The 21,961-nt window shown below is 43.7% G+C and overlaps 1 protein-coding gene across 2 annotated transcripts in view; it reads left to right on the top strand.

Annotated features, from left to right (window-relative positions):
* The window catches only part of palm2akap2 (PALM2 and AKAP2 fusion), a 351,062-nt gene that overhangs the window by 63,955 nt on the left and 265,146 nt on the right, over positions 1–21,961 (top strand). For both annotated transcript variants that reach the window (XM_078570942.1, XM_078570953.1), the window contains exon 3: positions 14,508–14,553. In XM_078570942.1, the coding sequence (XP_078427068.1) occupies positions 14,508–14,553 (46 nt within the window). The remainder of the gene's footprint in view (positions 1–14,507; positions 14,554–21,961) is intronic.

Here is a 21,961-nt window from a genome sequence, read left to right on the forward strand (position 1 = left end):
AGCTTTAGAAATGATAATTCAGTTCAAGAATAATAGTCACTTGGGCAAATGCATGTTAATTAAGGAAAACCAGCAGGAATTGGTTAAGGGCAAATCTTGTTTAACTAGCTTGCTTGAGTTTTTTGATGAGGTAACAGTGGGCGTTGATGAGGGCAATGCTATATAGTACATTCCAAAAGGCAATTGATAAAGTGTTGCACATCAGACTTGTGAGCAAAGTTATATCTCAGGGAATAAACAGGACAAAGCAACATGGATACAAGACTGGCTGAGTGACAGGAAACAAAGAGTAGTGGTGAATGGTTCAGATTGGAGGAAAGCTTATCATGGAGTTCCCCAGGGATCGGTGTTAGGATCCCTGCTCTTCCTGATATATATTAATAGCCTAGACCGTGGTGTACAGGGCACACTTTCAAAATTTGCAAATTATATGAAATGTGGTAGTATTGTGAACCATGAGAAGGATGGTGTAGAACTTCAAAAGGACATAGACAGGTTGGTGGAATGCGTGGACAATTGGCAGATGAAATTTAATACAGAGAAGTATGAAATGATTCAATTTGGTCAGAATAATGAGAGACAATATAAAATGAAGTGTACAATCCTAAACAGGGGTGCAGAAGTTGAGGGACCTGGGTGTACATGCGCATAAATCATTGAAGTTGGCAGGACAGGTTGAGGGAGCTGTTAATAAAGTATACAGCATCCTGGGCTTTATTAATGGGGGCATAGAATATAAAAGCAAAGAAGTTATGTTAAACCTGTATGAAACACGGGTTAGGCCTCAACTGGAAAGTTGCATCCAGATCTGGGCACTCCACTTTAGGAAGGATGTGAAGGCATTAGCGAGAGTACAGAAAATATTCACGAGAATGGTTCCAGGGATTAGGAACTTCAGTTGTGTAGAATGATTGGAGAAGCTGGGACTGTTCTCCTTGGAGAAGAGAAGACTGGGAGGGGATTTGATAGAGGTGTTCAAAGTCATGAGGGGTCTGGACAGAGTAGATATGGAGAAACCATTCCCACTGGTCGAAGGATCAAGAATGAGAGGGCTCAGATTTAAGGTAATTGGAAAAACAAGCAGTGGCGACATGAGGGCAACTTTTTCACACAGCGAGTTGTTAGGACCTGGAATGTACTGCCTGAGAGTGTGATGGAGGTAGGGTCAATCGAGGCTTTCAAAAGGGAACTGGATCACTATCTGAAAAAGGAAAAATGTGCAGGCCTACAGTGGAAAGGCAGAAGAGGAGCAACAGGTGAATTGCTCCTTCAGCAGACAGCACAGACACAACGGACGGAATGGCCTCCTTCTGAGCTGTAACCATTCTATGATTGTTTAATATTTAATACATACTGCATATATATCAGACTGAAAAATCCTTGCATTATACAGCACTTTACAGCAATGAAGAGCTTTTAAAGTATGGTCACTGTTGTAATGCAGGAAACACAACAGCCAATTTGTACAAAGCAGCAATGTGGCAATGACCGGATAACCTGTTTTTTGTGATGTTGACTGAGGGGAAAATATTCACCACGATGCGGACATAATGCCCCTGCTCTTTTTCAAAATAGCACAGCGCAATCTTTTATGTCCACTTAAAAGGGCAGACAGGGCCTTGGTTTAACATCCCATCTGAAAGACAGTGTAGCACTCCCTCAGTGCTGCACTGAAGTGTCAATCTTCATGTTTGCATTCATTAAGTCCTGGAGTGGGACTTGACCCTAGCACCATCTGACTTACAGGCAAATGTGCTGACACACTGATGGAGCAATGCACTCTCAGAAGTCATGATTTTTGCATGTGGTATTCAACCAAGATCCCATCTGCCCTTTCAGGTGGGTGTAAAAGATCCCAGAGCATTATTTCAAAAAAGAGAAGGGGAGTTCTCCCTAGTGTCCTGGTCAATATTTATCCCTCAACCAACATCACTAAAGTGTATCTGGTCATTATCAGATTGCTTTTGTGGGAGTTTGCTGTGTACAAATTGGCTGCTGCATTTTTTGCATTACAACAGTGATTACACTTCAAAAAGTAAAGCAGTAAGGACTTCAGGATGCCTTGGGGCTGTGAAAGGCACTATATAAATGTAAATCTTTCTTTCTTTACTCTGTATTCTATTTAGGGAACATAAATTTGCCCAAAGCAAAAATACCCTATATTGAATGAATCTGTGCCGTCTTAATCTAGTTTTCGGTACATAGTGACCCACAACTCTCAAATACCCAAAGATTGTACAATTTATATTACCATGGCAACTTCAGTCAGCGAGGCCCATGGGTGGTGGGGATTTGAACCAGATGTTCCAAAGATAAAAGGACAACATACTCCAAAGGACATCACCCAAATTCCTTTCAAAAAATTAAACTCCTTATATAATGATATATTACGATAATCAATTATGCTGGGGCTAGTCGCTTTGATGTTGAACGTCATGTACTACCTCATGTTGGCAGTCAATCCAATCTCTTCATCAGTACTGCACACACTGCTTTCCCCTGGCTCAATACAGGAAGATTATTCAGGAACAGAACCTAGGCTTTTGTTCCCACTAAGAGACACTGATATCCAACCTTCCTGTCCCTACTGCTGCTTTGACACACGAACAAGGCTGTAGCTCAGTGGGTGGCACTGCCAACTCTGTGTCACAAAGTTGTTTCACAGTCCCACATTTCAGAGACTTGAGCACCTGAACTAGGCTGACACTCCAGCACCAGTATGGAAGAAACGCTGCACTGCCAGAGATGCCATCTTTCAGTTGATATGTTAAAGCACAGTCCTGCTTACCTAACCACAACCCAATTAAGCAAAGTCATGTATGAATTTCATGCCAGTGCGATACCAGAAGCCAGCGACTGGCTCATTAAACCAAACGTCATGTTCATTTGGTTGTTTGTAATAGGCAAAGTAGAGACCCCACTCAACCAGCCCACGCTTGCAAAACCCAAAACAAAATTGTCTATGTGATTCCACAATTGGGCAGCACTTGCTAAACAATCCCGAGTGTGCCAATAGCTACACTAACAACCAATTTAAGATAATCAGTAAATGGCCCATTTACGCTTGTTAGAAGCAACATACATTCATACGCAGGGACCCATTTTCTGCAAACAAAAGGAATATGTTCAAGCCTTGCGCCTTTTGAAATTACCCAGGAGCTTGAGGAGCCTATAGATCCCCATTGCTTTCTCCATGGAAATGGCCTGGCCAATCAGAGTTGACATGCCAACCAATCAGCACCCTTTTCTCCTGTAGTATAAATTGTGATGTTTGAGTTTGGCATTCTTGCATTTGACCTGATGAGTGCAAGACGAAAAGCTTTGGCAACATGCCTCCCTTTTCAGCAATATTCAAGGTCCTATTTGCCCTCTTGGCTGAATGTAAAAGATCCCATAGGGCTGTTTTGAATAAAAGCAGGGGCAGTTCTCTATGACATCTTAGTCAACATCCCTAAAACAAATGATCACATTGCTGTTTGTGGAGCCTTTTTTTTCTTTATTCTTCCATGGGATGTGGGCATCACTGGCAAGGCCAGCATTTGTCACCCATCCATTAATTGCCCTTGAACTAAGTGGCTTGCAAGGCCATTTTACAGTCAAACACATTGCTGTGGGTCTGGAGCCACATGTTGGCCAGAAGATTTCCTTCCCTAAATTACACCAGTGAACCAGATGGGTTTTTATAGCATCATGGTTATCATTACTGAGATTAGCCTTACATTCCAGATTTATTAACTGAATTTAAATTCCACCAGCTGCCACAATGGGATTTGAATACATGTCCCCAGGGCCAGGGGCTCTAGATTACTAATCCAGTGACATTACCACTACACCACCATCTCCTCTGTTGATGTGGCTATTGGCACATTTCCTACAGTGACTTCAGAAAGCATTTGATTGGTTGTAAAGCACTTTGGAATGGCTGAGGTTATGAGAAGCGATGCAGAGATGCAAATCTTTTTTGCTTTTCTTTTCAAATCAATGGCCTTCTGGTCTGTCTAGCTCAATCCCACATCAGGTAGTACCTGCCAAATAAACCGTCATTAGCGGAGCTTTTTATATTTTGGAGTGTTGTTTAGAACCTGTCTTATATTGATAGATTGAAGTGGTTAACACCCTGGTTGCTGATGCACTCCATCCAATGGACATGTGATTTTCTTCCTTATGAAGATTTATTGATTGCAATATATTCACAGCAAGTTAATCGAGTTATTTTTCTCATAAACAGACTGGTGTGATTTAAAGGTTGCCTTAGGATAGTTATATTCTTAAGAGTTCATTTTTCTGTGAGGGATGATCTGGAACACATAAAGCTGCTTAGGGATTTGGTTTGCTTCTTCAGTAGATGGTCAGTCATCGGGTGGTGGTGTCGCTTTGCACATTCAAAATCCAATTGGGTGAAGTTTCCCAGACAAAATCTATGCGTTTTTGAAGCATCAATGGCAGTACATCTGTTAGATTTTAGCCAAACAACAACAAAAGCTTGCTTTAATTTGGAGCTTTAACAGAATAAAACATCCCAAGGCAGTCCACAGGAGCGTTATCAAATTAAGTTCAATACCAGGTTACATAAGGAGACACTAGGACAGGAAATGTGCAGAGTGAAGAGATCATGATGTCAGCCAATGTGGAATTGATGCTGGACCTGCCTTTTTTGGGCCTCGCTACTCCTGATAACGTCCTCTCTTAAACACAGGGAATCTCCGCCAGCATTATCTGAAGGTGTCATCACTCAATTGTGCTTTTGACCCTTGACTTGCTGTTGTAGAGTTAGCAGTTGCACTGTGTGATGGAGGAGTTGTGGGGAGTTGTCTAAGTCAAAAAAGGAGGGGTGCTGGATGTGTAGAAGGAGTTGAACCCCTCTGAGTACACCACATGCTCCCAGTTGGGGGCTAGGGTTGCCATTCCCCTCAGGCTGCAGCATCAGGGAGGGATGGAGCAGAGACTGGCTGTTTGCAGAGAGAAGAGGAGGAGGGCTCTCAGCAGGAGACCTTACCCGCCAAGACCTTCAGCAAATGCTTCTTGCATCTAAGCTAGAAGCAGTGTTTTCAGTGGCTGCACTTCACCATGGAGGTGCAGTCACAGAATTGTGCCACCTCTTGGAGCCAGCCATGAGGCCACAGAGCAGAGCGAGGATTGCACTGCCAGTGGCCATCAAGGTGACTGTGACCCTGAACATTTATGCTACCAGATCCTTCCAGCTTGGAACTGATGTCATTGTCAACACATCACAGTTCGCCAGCCAGCACTGCATCCAGGAGGTCACAGGCTCTGTATGGCAGGAGAGGGGACTTCAATATCTTCTCCTTAAACAGAGAGAAGCAGACAAGCGAGTATGTGGCTCTGTCAGGATAGCAGGCTTCCCCTTGCTGCATGCATGTGGCCTTTTTTGCGCTGCACATCAATGGGGCTCAATCTGAATTGCAAAGGGTACCACTCCCTTAATGTCCAGTTCATGTGCGACCACTCCCAGAACATCATGGCAGCAGTCATAATGTGTTCATCCTGCGCCAGGCAGGTACTCCAGCCATCTTTGAGCCACCATGTCAAACCAGAGCATGGCTGCTTAGCAACAAGGGCCACCCTCTCTATATGTGGCTAATGATTCCCCTCCATAGCACCACCACACTTGACCAACACTCATACAATGAGAGCCATGCCGCAACGATGAATAGTGTCGAGCAGACCGTCGGTGCTCTGAAGCAACAGTTCCACTGGCTGGACCATTTAGGAACAGGCCTCCGGTACTTATCAGAGTGTGTCTCCTGGTTCATGGTACTCTACTGAATCCTCTACAACCTGGCCATCATCAGGGCACAGCCCTTACCAGCACTTAAGGGGCTGGAGGATAGGAGGAGTCAACAGGGACACCATTGTTCTGGGTGGACTGCCCATGAGCATCTCATCAGATCCCGGTTCCCCTGAATGAATTCCCAGATCCCCATTGTTCAACTCCTCCCTCCCATTTCCCTGGTACAGATCTTCACAGCAGCCCACAATCCTGAAATAAAAGCCACTGTGAAACAACCATTACTTAGTAATGTTATCCAATAACACCATCCGACACACCGTACAATACTCAACTAACCGCCCTTGTGCACCTCCTTAGTGCCTGCCTTGCGAGTACCTTTGCCTGTGCTTGTGTTCATAGGCATCATGGCTGGTGGAACTGCTGACTTTCAGTGGAAGAGATTAGAGGTGACCATGCAGAACCCCCTCGAGCAACTGCAGCCCTACAAGGCCTGGCTTCAGACTGCACCTCCTCGACGTGGGTGGCAGCAGTCTGAGCTGGCTGGCTGACAGGCAACATCAAAGGCATTGGTGGAGTGGCAGTGGTGGGAGGACAAATGCTGTCATCCTGAGCAGCAGGTTTGTGCACCACATCATCTCCTCCATAAAGGGGTCAGCAGTTGCCTCCCCTCCCACTTTGCTGCTGCTCCCATTACACATGGGTCACCTTGTCCAGCTGCAACAGAGAGGGAAGAGTGTCAATGAGTTTGTTGCCTAGTTTTTGGGAGATGGGCCTGTCATAGTTGAACAGCTGGCAGTATGTGGAAGCTGTGAGGTGTGGATGTGAGGCTTGCAGCAGTTGTAAGCGTGTGAGGGTGAGGCTATGACTGTCTGGCGTGATCGTTGGAGATTCTTGAGTGATGCTTTTCATGTCATGCAGGTTTCGGTTTGTGAGAAAGCCGGTCAGCTTTCGGGAGCTGAACACAAACAGACAGTGCTGGGGGAAAACGTGAATTACAATCAGAACTTGGATCAATCAGTAAATAAGTATTGACTCAGGTTTGAAATTACTCATTATAAGTAACAAGTAAAAGGGAGGGGAATTCTAAGGGGAAAACAAAAACAAAATAATACAAATACTAGAAACCTGAAGTAAAAACCAAAAATTCTGAAATATAGTCAGCAGGTCGGGTACCATGGGGGAGCTTATGGTGGCCCTCAGGAGAAGGTTGCGAGGCAGCGGGGAGGCCAGATAATTGGGAGGAAAGACAATGGGGGGGTGCCTGTTGCCTTTCCACTTCAGATGCCAATTAAGGCTCTTGATTGGCTAATTAAGCACCTCTCAAGGGCCTCTTCCTGGCGCTGTTGGCATTCTGTCAGCAAGGTGTGAGGGGGGGTGGCACCACTGCTTGGGAGGGCAGCCCTTGGGACCACTCTACAGCTTCAGGATCAGGGGTGGAGTTTTCTTGATCAGACACCCTGTGGCCCACAGAGGCCATCCACAACAGTAAGGACTGCCCCGACAGTAAAACCACCTACTTCCCTCACCAGCCACCACATCTCCCAACCACTCGCCAGGCCTGCCTGAGTGACCCCAACCCCACTTAACTTGGTCCAAGGCCAGCGTCCACGATGTTGTTCTTGGTTGGGCGCAGTCCCAGCAGTGGCCACCACTCCCAGTGGCGCTGCTAGGACTGAAGAGCCACTGGCCCTCCGACTGCCCGGCAGCTCTTGGAGGCAGGATCTCATCCCTTAAAGGGACGGGACTCCCAACACCAGGCAGGTAATTTGCCGAAAAATGGGGTTGGGCTCCCCGAAACGGCCGAGGCAGGGTTACCCGTGGCTTTCCAGCCTACCGTCGGGACCATCACGATACCATCAAAATTCAGCCCCATTGCGGAGAGAGAAACAGCGTTAACATTTCAGGTCAATGAAACACCTGGCAAAACTTCTAATGAAAGCCTGAAATGTTAACTCTCTCCCCACAGAGGCTGCCTGACCTGCTGAGTATTTCCAGCATTCTAAAGGGGTAATTTTCACCCACGTCACTCGCTGCGTTAAGGTTGAGTGATTTAACTAGAGCCAAAAAAAGATCATTTCTAACCGACTTGGCTCGGTCGTTTGCAAAATCATTCAGGATTTTAAATGTTCAAGTGCAATTTTGTAATATGATAATGGCTTGATATGTGTGGAATAGCACAAGCAATTCATCATTTTTATATAATTTATCCTTGTTTCTGCTATGAAAATGGCCGGTGAATTAATCAATCACTTGTTTGAATATGGCAGGGCTTCTGGGTACTTAAGAGCTCACAGTGTGCCATAGCAACAGCCTGTGCTTGATTCCGAGTTATTTGGCATAAGTCAGCCACTGCTGGGCACCTCCCTGTCTTCAGGGACGTGAATACCAGATGGCAGCTACCACTTTCCGGGCATGAGTATAATACAGAGCAGGTTTCTTATCTGTGGGCCGTACAATCGCAGTGACATGTTTTCCCTTTGCCACCTCATGTCCCCTGTTCACGCTGCAATGGGACTTGTCAGGTCAGATATTTCTCTAAAGGATTTCAATAATTCCGGAGCAAATGCGATACGCAGTGGAGGGAGCAGTATGTCTCTAGTGGTTATGCACACCAAACTGATAATCACTAGGTTATCAAGAGATGTAGAAATTCTCCCTCCACTCTCTTCCCCTCTCCCGCAACCCCACCTCCTCACCCCCCGCCCCCACCCCTCCCTCAGTGTAAACTGAGCACACATTAGCCAAATCCATCTTCGGAATTAAATTCGGAATGTTGTTAAATGGGATTTCTGAAACAGGGACCGGGAAATTGAATTCCTTCATCGTCTTTCAAGATTCTTCATTTTTCGGGGCCATCAAAACCAGTATACAGAAACTCAAAGCTGTACAAAGCGACAAGAAGGGTTTAAATTTCAGATAAACCTTGAGTGGAAAGATTTGGTTCAATTCAAATAAATCTGTGATTCCTCATTTGGATTTAATCAGGCTGCTTGCTGGTAAATATTCTTGGATGAATTGATGTCTGCCATCATTGTAAGCGGACCTATTGCAAATTCCTTGTCAATAGCCTTCACTATTAAACCTATTTTGCTGTATTGCTCCTCTCCTGTTTTAGTTTATTTTCAGATTTTCTGATCCTTCTTTATCTTTTCTTCCTATATTCCAGCTTTGCAATTTAAAGAGAGAGTATTCCTTCGCTGTTTCTAATGCTGACATAGTAATTCCTCGGTGAGGAAGGTCACAATTTAATGTGTGGGACTGAGGTCAATCCCTGGGCTCTGTCAAGCCCATTGATCTCAATTGAAGTGACAGAAGCAGCTGGATTTAACGGCTGCTAATTGGACGGACCCCTGCCCCACGCGAACTCAATATGACATCAGGTCGGCAGTATGATGTAATCATGCCTGTCTCCCAAATTAAGGAAGACAAACGTGCGCGGAAATCAGCAGCCTGCCCGCCATTTTGAAATTACTAATTAACAAGCTATTGAGTCTTTTAACAATCCAATTGTTGGCCATTTTTCCTTGCCCGCTGCATTTCACAGGCACCATACATACGAACAAACGAATTAGGAGCAGGAGTGGGCCATTCGGCCCCTTAAGTCTGCCCTGCCTTGCAATAAGACCGTGGCTGATCTGATTGTGGCCTCGACTCCACATTTTGCCTAGCCCACTCCCGATACCCTTTGACTCCCTTGTTAGTCAAGAACCAACTACCTCTGCCTTAAAAATATTCAATGACCCTGCCTCCACCGCTCTCCGGGGAAGAGAACTCCGCAGACTTACGACCCTCGGAGAGAAGAAATTTCTCCTCATCTCCGTCTCCAATGGGAGACCTCTTTAGAGGTGAAAAAGTTTGGGAGTGTTTTATGGCAGCTGTGATGAGGCAGCACAAGGATGCAAGCTGCTACCAGGACCATGGCTGAATGTAGCAGCAGAGTCTGCTGGTGCAAGTGGCAGCATCTGCATGATATTTTTTATCGCAAAGTTTTAAGCCTGCCATATGAAATTAAGAAAGATTCAGAGAGCAGAGGGGCCTTTACAATTCTAGCCATGACCAACTTTCTGTTCGCGACATTACCCCTCTGCCACATGACACCCTGGCCGACAATCACGATTGGACGTGAAGCAACCCCCTTGGCACCTCTAATTGGCCTCACTCACACTGGATAGCCACTAGTTAGCCTACAGATGCTTGATTCAGTGTGCTGAGATGGTGGGAGTGCAAGCAAGTGAACTGCTCAGTTCCTGCTCCACCTCCCTGCACCCCACAGAGAGATGGAATATCCAGCCATCAACACTGTCACTGCCTCAGTGTCCTCAGGTTTGAGAGGAAGAAGAAACAGCCTGCGTTCCCATTCCCACTAACTATGTCCGTCAGCAGTGCTCAGTGGATAGGAGTCTCACCCACTGAGTCAGAGGGTTGTGGGTTCCACTCCAGGGTCATGAGTACCAAGTCTAAGCCGACACTCCAGTTGCAATACTGAGGCAGTGCTGCGTTATCGGAGATACCGTCTTTTGGGTGAAGTGTTAAACTGAGTCCCTAAATGCCCTGTCAGCTGGACGTAGAATTTCCTGTGGTCCTACTTTGAAGAAGAACAGGGGAGTTCTCCCCGGTATCCTAACCAACATTTATCCCTCAACCAACAAAACAGATAATTTGGTCATTTACATTATTGCTCTTTGTGAGAGCTCACTGTGCTCAAATTGGCTACCATATTTCCTACATTACAACAATGGGCCGAAGGGCCTCTTTCCGTGCTGTAAAACTCTATGACTCTAATGACTATGCTTTAAAAGTACCTCATTGGCTGTAAAGCACTTTGAGACACCCTGGGGTCATGAAACACTAATGCAAGTCTTTTTTTCTTCTTCCTGTACCAAGAATTCAGAGATGTTGATTACAAAGGCAGTCAGAAGTCCACTTTGCAGGTGGAATGAACTCTGACCCAGAGGGCCCTTGGAGTGCACAAGTTCACAGCTCCCTGAAAGTGGCTGGACAGGTAGAAAAGGTGGTTAAGAAGACATATGGGATACTTGCCTATATTAGCCAAGGCACAAAACATAAGAGCTGGGAGGTTATGCTGCAACTGTGTAAAACACTGGTTAGGCCAAAGCTGGAATGCTGGGTACAGCTCTGGTCATCGCACTATATGAAAGATGAGGGACTAGAGTGGGTACAGCAGCGATTTACAAGGATGTTGCCTGGAGTGGAGAATTTTAATTATGAGGAAAGATTGGATAGGCTGGGGTTGTTTTCTTTGGAACACAGGAGAATAAAGCCAAGACCTAATTGAAGAAAAAAATTCATGAGGGACCTAGAGAAAGTGGCTAAGATGGAACTACTCCCGCCGGTTGAGGGGTCCATAACACAGGATTTAGCACAAAAAGTAAGAATTTTAGAGGGGATTCAAGGGGAATTTTTTTCACTCACAGGTGGTGGGGATCTGGAACTCACACACTGAAAGGGTGGTTGAGACAGAAGCCTTCATGATGTTTAAAAAGTACTTGGATATGCACTTGAAATGCTATAACCTATAAGGCTTTGGACCAAGAGTTGGGAAGTGGGGATAAACTGGATGGTTCTTTGTTGGCTGGTGCAGACACAATGGGCTGAATGGACTCCTTCTGTGCTGTAAATCTCAATGATTCCATGAGGTGGAAGTCTCAATCCAAACCATCGCCAGTGGCAAAATGACCCAAGTGGAAAATGCTGTCCTTAGTGTTTCCATTTTCCTGCTTTCTCACACTCTAAATATTAACAGGAATATAAATAAATGCTATCAGTGCTGGTACGTAGCCTTAGCAGTGCTTTCTCTCTAGCTTCCCTTTCACAATATATTTATATTTGCACTGTTAACGTGCCACGGTTAAATACTGAGGCATCTCTGGTGACTAAAGTATTCCTGAGCAAGTTACGGAAATGATAGTCCATTGCGTTACCAGAATATGTTCCTCACCCCTTAGAAAGGAAGGCGGGATTACAAGTGTGTTGTAATCTTTAAGAAATGCAGCAGCCAATTTGTGCACAGCACCAGCAATGTGAAACTAGACAACCTGTTTAGTGATGTTGGCTAAGGGATAAATATTGGGCTTCAGTTTAATGTCTCAACCATAAGACAGCACCTCGGTGCTCCTTCAGTACTGCAATGAAGCATCACCTTGGATTATGCACTCAGGTTTTTGGAGTGGAACTTGAACTCACAATTATCAGGCTCAAAGACAAGAGAGTGAGGATGTAAATGCATTGGAAGCAGTTCAGAGAAGGTATACTAAACTAAAACCTGAATTGGGCGGGCTGTCTTATGAGGAAAGGCTGGACAGGCTAGGCTTGTATCCGATGGAGTTTAGAAGAGTAAGAAGCAACTTGATTGAAACATATAAGATCCTGAGTAGTCTTAACAAGGTAGATGTGGAAAGGATGGTTCCCCTTGTGGGAGAATCGAGAAGTAGGGGTCACTGTTTAAAAATAAGGGGTCACCCATTTAAGACAGAGATGAGGAGAATTTTTTTTCTCTCAGAGGGTCGTGAGTCTTTGGCGTTCTCTTCCTCAAAAGGTGATGCAAGCAGAGCCTTTGAATATTTTTAAGGCAGAAGTAGATAGATTCTTGATAAGCATGGGAGTGAAAGGGTTAAGCAGGAATGTGAAGTCGAGGTTACAATCAGGACAGCGATGATCTTCTTGAATGGTGCAGTAGGCTCGAGAGGCCGAGTGTCCTACTGCTGCTCCTAGTACGTATTATGTATGCAAGAGTGCTACTGTGTGACAAGTTAGAGGCAATCACATTAGCTTCCTAGCTCCCTGCCATCACCTCCCTCCCTGCTTCGCCCCAGCTCCCCCCCCCTCTCTCATTCCCAGTGAGTGGCACCACCTTTTTGAAACATCCCAACTATCCACCGATAGCTGTTACTGGCAGAGTGAAGTGTCGGGCAAAGCTAAATTTAACAAATAACTTCAACCATGTGAAGAAATTATCCTAACAGCTGGGGACTGGGCATCAAGAAGAAAACTAAAAAACAATATACCACGCATTTATGAAAGATTGTCATTTAATGCATAATTATTACATATCTTGCATTGTTTCCTTCACCAAATTTCCTACACAAATCTTTACAAACCGATTTCCAATTCATAAATGAGACAAACTATCTAGTTCGCCTATTAACTTTACTTAGGTTAGGAAGGTTAAGGGGACATTTAGTAGAGGCGTTCAAAAATGTGAAGCGCTTTGATGAGTCAAAACTGTTTCCACTGGCTGGAGGGTTGGTAAACAGACGGGAGCTGAGAATTTTTTATGCCGCAAGTTGTTACAATGTGGAATGCACTGTCTGAAAAGCTGGTGGAAGCATATTCAGTGCTAATTTTCAAAAAGGAAAAGTGTGCGGAGCAATGGAAAAAGTCGAGAAGAGTGGGACTAATTGGATAGCTCTTTCAAAGAACCAGCAGAGGCATGATGGACTGAATGGCCTCCTTCTGCGCTATGTGATTCTACTTTCTACAATAATCCTCAGTGTGCTGAGAATTACGCTGACAACCAATTGCGGATTGTCAGTTGGGTTCACAGTGTGACACATTTGCGTGTACTGGAAGCTACATATCTTAATAGACAGGGCCCTGTCCTTTGCAGACAGAAAAAACATGTACACACATTGTGCCTGTTTTAGCTAAACAAAATAAGTGACAGCCATTCACTGGTTCATTCCTCAGGGCAATGCCTTGACCAATCAGAGTCAAGCTGCCTGGTTTAAATTTCAAACAATGCTTGGCAGTTAACTGTCAGTCACCATCAACTGGTGTATTCTCCATGGCAATGGTTCTACCAATCAGATTCTACTTATCAACCAATCAGCACTCTCTTATCACAGATTGTAAATTGTTGCTCCCTTTACATTTGGTATCCTTGCGAATTGTCCTGATGATTGCAAAACAAAAAGCTTCGGCAAAAAAATTATTTTTTCAGCAATACTGATTCTATTTTTCACAATTCTGAGGCTTGTTCAATAATTTATATTTTTTATTATGATATTTACAATGGAATCCAAATAACAAAAAGGCATGACAGATTATTTTAGGCTTTTGAACCCAGCGAGTGATGTCAACAGTAGGAGCTTGTCACGTCTAAAAAGGAGCTACTGACTTATAATCACACAGGAGTTCTAACAAAGTGGAAGTTGGCAACAGATCTGGAAAATGAGCAGAAAAGATAAAGGGCTGACTGGATTATTTTTAGTGTGATTCCTCATGGGCGTTCATGTTCCCTCCCTTTCTCTTTTTCATACAAACTATAGCTGGAATCTCTTGCCTGCCACACATACATTCCCACATGCGGGTCATGGGTCATTGCTACACACCCTCCCAACGGCGAGGCCCCCTCTGCCATGACCCTAATCTAGGAGGAGCAAACACCCAGAGGCACGTCAAAGCAGAAAAATGATAGACATGCCAGCTATCCCTCGGCTCAGCTCCTTTTCATTGCACATACAAGGCTTGTGACAGCAGTGTGGAGAAAATGCCGTTACATTACAACTGAAGCAAGCATTGATCCAGTGATTGAAATGAGGCTTTACAGTACATCTAATCGGCAGTAACACCCAGCAGAGAGAACTCCTACCCACCTCCCACACCCGCGCACCCACCCCACCCCCCACCCCACCCCACCCCCACCTCCCACCTCCACCTCCCCTTTCTTCAATCTACCTGAGTGCTATAGCTACAGTCTGTTTTGTGACTACACTGTTCTGTATCCCTCTTCTAGGATGGCAGAGGCTGAACTGCAGAAGCAAAGACTCCAAGCCATAGCAGTAAGTCAATTCTCTCTTTCTCCTTTCTGGCAGATTTGTAACTTTTCAGCTCATTCAGCCCATGTGTCAAGTGCCTACCTTTTTAGGAGACAGAGCTGGGAGGAGGCAGGGCGTTAAAAGAAGCCAGCTGGGGCGTGAATGTGCCTGTATCAGGCACCTTCATTGATAGGCCATAAGAATCTCTAACAATCTTTGTGTTAAAATGTGCTCTCGTCTGGCATGGTGAGCAGAAGCAGGTCGTGACTATTATTTGAGTGTTGCTGTTTGACTGCTCCTGCCTAGTCGTTGTTTTATTCTATATTAACGTTCCTTGCCCGGAGGTAATCAGAGCCTTTTCTTTGAAAGAGTTGTAAAAGTAAGCTCGAATCTGAGGAAACTCTTGTCACAAATTAAAGAAAAGAGATTAAGGCAGGGGCTCAGATTTTGAGCTGGATTGCTGTGTGTGAGCGACATTTCCGAACAGCATTTACCCTGCTGAGAACAGAGCTTTAAACTTCAGACTTAGCTGCTGAGTTTAACCCTTTGAGCGCACATCAGCAGCTTTCACTGCACTAATGACCTATCACAGAAAATCAGCAACAATCAAACTAGGATTCATTTATTAGTTCTTAATGTCAAAGACTTACAGGAGCTGCGTTAAACTTTAGACCCTGGAAAAGTTTTACAAAATTGTAAGCAAGTTTTGTTTTATGTACTACATTGATTTTTCCTTTATTCCACATTTTCGATTGGAGTGCTGTCATTTAAAACATGATTATCAAAGGGCAGTTCTTAGTTCACTGCACTCTCAGAATAAACTATAAACTGTCGTTTAGAACCTGTTTGTTAAAAATCATCTTGGAAAATGATTTACTACTACATGCCAATTGTCTCTAAATAATTTTATTACTCACTTTTGTTACAGTTTTAAGTTGTGCTGTGGTATTGTACATTTGCGTACATCGGTACGCAAAAGGTTCCTTTTGTTTGAGCACTATTGCAATGCTGAAACCGGAAACTATGGTTTATGGGGATTTTTGGGAAGGAACAAGGAAAGATAATAGTCCAAAAGGCGGAAAATCGAATGTTATCCACCAATGTTGGGCAGTTTCTTTATTAGCGCTTTCTGTTTCTCCAAGATCTCTGCTCTCTGACCTCTTGCATATCGCCAATTTTAATCACTCCTCCATTAGTGGCCGTGCCATTAGCGGCCCAGGCCTTAAGCTCTGGAATTCCCTCAATTTGCCTCACTGCCTCGTGACCTCTCTCTCCTTCCAGACGCTGCTTAAAATCTACCTTTTAAACCAAGCTTCTGCTCATTTGTCCTAATATCTACTTATGTGGATCGGAGCTTGATGTTTTTCGGTAATGGCCCCGTGAGGCGCTATATAAATGCAAAGTAGTTGCTGCTGCTTTGGCTACAATCGGAAAGGCGCCGATTTTGTTTCCCTTCAGCCGAGTTCTCATTGTGAGTCTGCAGTAAGCCTGTAGTTTGTAGGTGATAAGTGCTTTGAAGACAAAGATTAACACTTCACATCCAAACTGATAGGCCTTACTGGAGCTACCAGCCCTCCCCATTGAGGAGGGACTAGAATCATTGCAAACTGGACCGAGCAGCTATCAGTGAGGGATTGGACACTGGGGGAATTTCTCTTATGGTCCTTTGCCAGAAGAGAGAGCAGCCTGATTTTGATCTCCATCCTGAGATGTTGACACAGGTGATCTTAATTAAAAGCACAGCTACTTTGCTGGGATGAATAATCTCACTGCGGAGAGAACGGGTTGGGTGGGAGGAGCCTTTGGGAATGTTAAATAATAGCAGCTTCTGTGATTGGGACAACTAGTTAGCAGGGGTGGAGGTCGAGGGCGAACAGGGCTGTAAAGTTGAGAGTCTTACCAAATGTCCTTGAGCTTCAGCTATGTGACATTTGCAAGGCCTGTAGACGTGGTATCCCATGTCTCTAAGAATTCAGTTCTTGGGGCAAAGGTTTCCTGCAAAAAGAGTCGATTGGAGGCCATGTGAAATTCCTTTGACATACAAATGTGGAAGCAGAGTTAGAGTATTTTTAACCAGGCTCAATTTTGACTTGTGTACAAAGTTGTCCTGAACTGCAAGAATCCAGCTGTTTCCAATCCTCAATGAAAAACAATAATGGCCTTTTCACGCATCTCAACACCAAGCTCCCCAAAATTCAATTAATATGTTGTTTTATAACACTCAACTCAAACTTAATGAAATTTTCATGATTTATTATAATAGATGATGTTGTCTCTTGAACTATCATTGGTATTTTCATGGCAGACGTACAACAAAATGGAAATGTGTTTTGAAAAAAGTTGCACTTCAATTCTTACAAGGTTGTTGAAAACTACATGTGTGATGACATTGTAGGCTAGAGGTTGTTGGCAATATAATCAAATGGTTAAAATATTCCTATGACATTGCTGTGTTCAAGGACAATGTTGGGATTGTGTAACCCGTGCTAATACATGGGTTATGCCAACTAATCAATGATCCTGAGTGGATCCAAAGTGCTTATTTATAAGTAGCAAAACAAATCATACAGCACAGAGAGGGAGGCCATTCAACCCATCTAGTTTCTGCCAGCTCTTTGGCAGTGATAAAAAATAAAATAGAAAATGCACGAATCTCAGTATTTTGCATTAATAAAAGTTCTGACACCATAATACTCATCGGTATTATGGATTAATTGGGATGCAAATTCCATGCATGTACAATTAAAGATGGCTATCGGGAGGTTGCTGCCCCAAGTTGTCCTGATCTTCCACGAGCATTACTCATCAATATCTTGCCGAGAGACTAGGGTTTAAAGTCTTTATAAGGGCTTTAAGTTGCAGTACTTACCCACTAAACACACTAGAAAAAGTTAGGACTCATCCCTTCAAGTTTAAGTTAATTTTTAATGGCATTGTAAGTCTTAATAACTACCAAACAACCTCTCTTGCCCTGAAAATGTACTTTGGCAAGTGTGGAATTTTATTCTTTCTGATTTGAATTACTGGTAGGGATTTTAAAACATTTTTTTATTTTCTGTCTCTTTTATCTCTCCCTCTTAATCTGATCTTTCCTTTCCTCTCTTCAGTTAGCTTTCTTTAAATGATTTCACGTTGAATTGAATATTTAAACTTACACTCCCTGGTTCAGGCTCTGCGAGCCTCAGCAAATTTGATCACTTGAGGAGAGCTGCATGGCTTGCACAGTTCATATGAGTCCCAGATCGCCTGTAGAAGATGCTACACTATTTTGATTCTGTGTGTCAAGTTGCAGTCTAAAATCTCAAAGAAAGTCTGTAGTTTAAGTGTAACGAACGGTGAGTGACATTTGGTTCACATCTGGCCACTAAATCTGGGCACGTGTCAGAAAGAAGTAATCACTCACTAGTCCTGACAGTAGTGAGTAGATCACATAGTTTTGGGTGAGGTGGGGGGTGTACATATTGTGTAATGCAGACGGTAGCACAACTGAGCAACAGCCGACTGGTTAGGCCAGGGAGTCTTTTCCTGTCTGTCATCACTTGCATGTTTGTAGAGCTGTCCTCTTTTAATTATGCTTAAATTTCTGCTGGGGTTTCAGAAATTCGGTGCCCCTCTCCCTCCCACCCTCTTTGCATTCCAGCCTCACTCTCAATCGTAAACAGTGCATGCTCTAACTGCACGTTCCTGAGCTTAATATTCTCAGATTTAATTTTGTTGTCCCACTCGCTTTTAGGATAGAGAAGGTCCTTTCTTTGATGTCAAACCTTTCCCAAAGGAGAATTCCAAGGGCCCAGTTGTATCTTTTAATTAAAACAGTTTCATGCCATAATTGTAGTGGGTTGCGTTGATGAACTTACTGTTGCCTCTGACCTGTGAATGATTGAAACAGATCCTGCTTGGTCTATAACATTGTGTTACGACACACACCATGATTAATGTGAAAATCAGACAGCAGCTCAGAGATACGTCTTGAGTTTTGAATGCCTGGAACTTGCTGATCTATTCACACCTCTATGCTTCCCTCAAATGGTATTTCATCCTTAGCCTCATTATTTTTAAGAACTTGCTGGATTTGCATATTAATTGTCCACTTAACTCATCGCAGAAAATAAGGCCAATACTTAACAGCATTCACGTACCCTTTTAATTATGTCATCATTGTTAATACATTGTTGAAAAAAAGAGACATGTTGTCAAAACTTCTACAGCATGCCTCTTTTTTCAGTAATGTTAATGTTAGGCTGCATTTGCTGCCAATGCCACACATGTGAGTTGTATGTATGTCCACCATCTTTATAGGGGGCAATGTGCAGCAGGGCACATGCATGGCCACCATCTTTATAGGGGGCAATGTGCAGCAGGGCACATGCGCGGCCATCACTGGCCCTAGAATTACAAATATTGCAATGCTGGCAGAATCAAGTTAACACTTTTAACAATCCCCTCCATCCACAGCTCATCCTGAACCTCTCAGACAGGGCTGGAAAGAGCAAGTGGCAAATGGGAGATGAAATGTGGGGAGAGAGTGAGAGAAAGCAGGAGAGACAGAGATAGAGAAGTGACTGCACCCCCGAGTGCTCGCCACCCCCGTGGGGCTCAGGAAGCATGGAATTAGTTGAAATTTCAGACCAGCCATTTAATGAGTTCAGCGGATGGACCATTTGGCTGCATCTTTTTTTTTGAGTGGCATAAATCATTTTGGAGATACATGGGTAATGAAGTAAGATTCGTTATTATAAGCTTGAAGCCTGCCAAAAAGAAGCTGTCACCATTTATAAGGGTGGATTTCTGTCTCCTGGAAATGACGTTATTGAATTCTGCACGTGCACTGACAAGTGCGCATGACCAGACAGGCATCGGTGGTCATCTTGCACTGCCATCTTGATCTGGCAGGAGATACAATGTTAATGTAACTTTCCCGGCCCAGAAAAGGAACAAGCTAAGCTGCAATCGCATTCCTGAATGGAGTAAATTGTTGGAGATTTGTAAAATTTCTAATATGGTCATACAGAACTTGAGTATTGCCAATTCCCTTTTGAAACTTGCCGTTGAATCTTCTTCCATCGTTCTTTCAGACAGGGCATTCCAGAACACAGCAAATAATTGGCAAAGGAAGTTAACTCAGATAAATGTGAGGTAGTACATTTTGGTGGGAAGAATAGGGAGATCACTTATTACTTAGAAGGCACAAGTCTAGGTGGGGTAGAGGAACAAAGGGATCATGGAGTACAAATACATCAATCATTAAAAATTGTGCCACAGGTTAGGAAATCTATTAAAAATAGCAAACCAAGCACTGGGCTTTATTTCCAGAGGGATAGAATCGAAAAGTAGGGAAGTTGTGCTAGACCTATTGAACCTTGATTACACCAGACTGAAGTGTACTGTGTGCAGTTCTGGTAGCCATGTTATAAAAAGGGTGTAGAGGCACTGGAGACGGTGCAGAGATGATTTACAAAACCAATACCAGAAATGCATGGGTATACATATCAGGAAAGGATGAACAGTTAGGTCTCTTTTCTCTTGAAAAAAGGCTGGGGGAATGGCTTGATTATGGTCTTTAAAGCCTGGGCAAGAGCATAACTCGAGGTCATCAAACATAAGATAATCACCAAGAAATCCAATAACGAATTCAGAAAAAACTCCATTACCCAATAAGTGGTAAGAATGTGGAACTTGCTATTACATGGAGGGTTATGGCAAATAGTATCGATGCTCTTAAGGGAAAGCTAGACAAGCACATGAGAAAAAAGGGAATAGATCATTACAAAGATAGATTTGGATGATGAAAATCAGGAAGAGCATGAGTGGAGCATAAATACTAGTATGGGCTGATTGGGCTGAATGGCCTGTTTCAGTGCTGTATATCCTATGTAAACATGCAGTGTAAAAATTAATGTTGAGGGGGGAACATTTTTTCTGGCATCACCTTTGATTCTTTTGCAAATCATTTTCAAAATGTCTCTATTTTAAACAAAAGTCTGGCAAATAAACAGGTGAAAAAGCACAGGACAACTGATATAGGTACCTGATTAAGTCAGTCGTATCAAGTATCTTTGCATGGCAAAACAAACAGGTCTCAAACTGAACTTTGCATGGGGCCCTCTGCAAGACAAATGCCACCCATATGCCTCTGTCAACTAGTCCGACTGGAGTGTTCATGTCTCCCTCAGAATAACAGACAAACGAATGTCCTACAGAGGAGTTTGTTGTTTTGTCAGCTAATACTACTGATAGCAAATTTCAGCTGTACATTTCTAATACTACAGAATATTTTGGTCATAGCTATTCAAGGTCGAGGCCTAATTAATAAGTGGAATGGCAAAAATATCTCACTGAGGTACATTGCCTTAAGAAGCGCCGAGGTTGGAAAGGAGCCGTGTAGGTTTCAGAGGTACTATCAGGGAATCCTTTTTTCCATTTTCCCATGAGGGATTTCTGCTCCATTGACCTTGAAGCAACTAAAGCAACATAAGCAACTAAATAAAGCTGCTGCAGCCATTTCTCTAGGGTTTGCAGCTGGAGAGTAGAAAGGCCCTATAGAAATGTCCTATCCTATCTAAAAATAATCTTGGCCACTGCCACCCTGGGAAACCCCTGCCCTTGATCAAGCCCTACCACCCTGTGGTAAATATGGTTTTATCTAATGTGTAATATACCTTTAAGAAGAATGCTGTTAAGGAAGATCACATGATCTTGAGTAACGAATAGAAAAGTAGCGTGAGCTACCTCTGTAGTTAGTAATCAATAGTATGGAGATAAGGTTTGAAGTGAAAGCACACATGTAGTTGCTGCTGAGTACCTTTGTAAATAAACATAACATTTTCCACCTAAGAATTGTCTGCTGATCCACTCTATCTATAGTACCAACTTGGCCACCACTTACAAGCGTGCGGCTAGGATCTACAAGATCCCACAAACTGGCGATGAGGATAAAGTGAGGATAAAACAAGTTAACGGAAGAAATCGAGAGAAATGAAACCGGGCTGTACCTCGCATAGTAATTGTAAGTAGGTTCCATTCAAATCGACGAAATAACGCCTCTCAGAATACCGCAATTCAGAAGAATTGATCCTTTCGATCCAGCCACGGACGATTGGTCTCATTACATTGAACACCTCACCTTTTTCCAAGCGAACAAGCTTACAGGGGAAGAGAAGAGGCGGGCAATCCTAAGTTTGACGGCACTCAGTGTCCCAGATTTGAAAAGTTTTGATTGGTGGACCTCGTGAAGGGTCATTGTCAGCCAAAGCCTTCAGTAACGTTGCAACGGCTCCAGTTTAACTCAAGAAATAGAGCCCCAGGGGTACAGTTGCTTGTTGTGTGACAAGTTTGAAGCACTGGAAGGAACATTGTGAGTTCGCTACATCTCTAAACGACATTGTCAGAGATCGTTTAGTGTGCGGCGTGGATGAGGACACGATTCAGAGGA

This window comes from Cetorhinus maximus, chromosome 2 (genome assembly GCF_964194155.1).
Source record: "Cetorhinus maximus chromosome 2, sCetMax3.hap1.1, whole genome shotgun sequence".
NCBI lineage: Eukaryota > Metazoa > Chordata > Chondrichthyes > Lamniformes > Cetorhinidae > Cetorhinus > Cetorhinus maximus.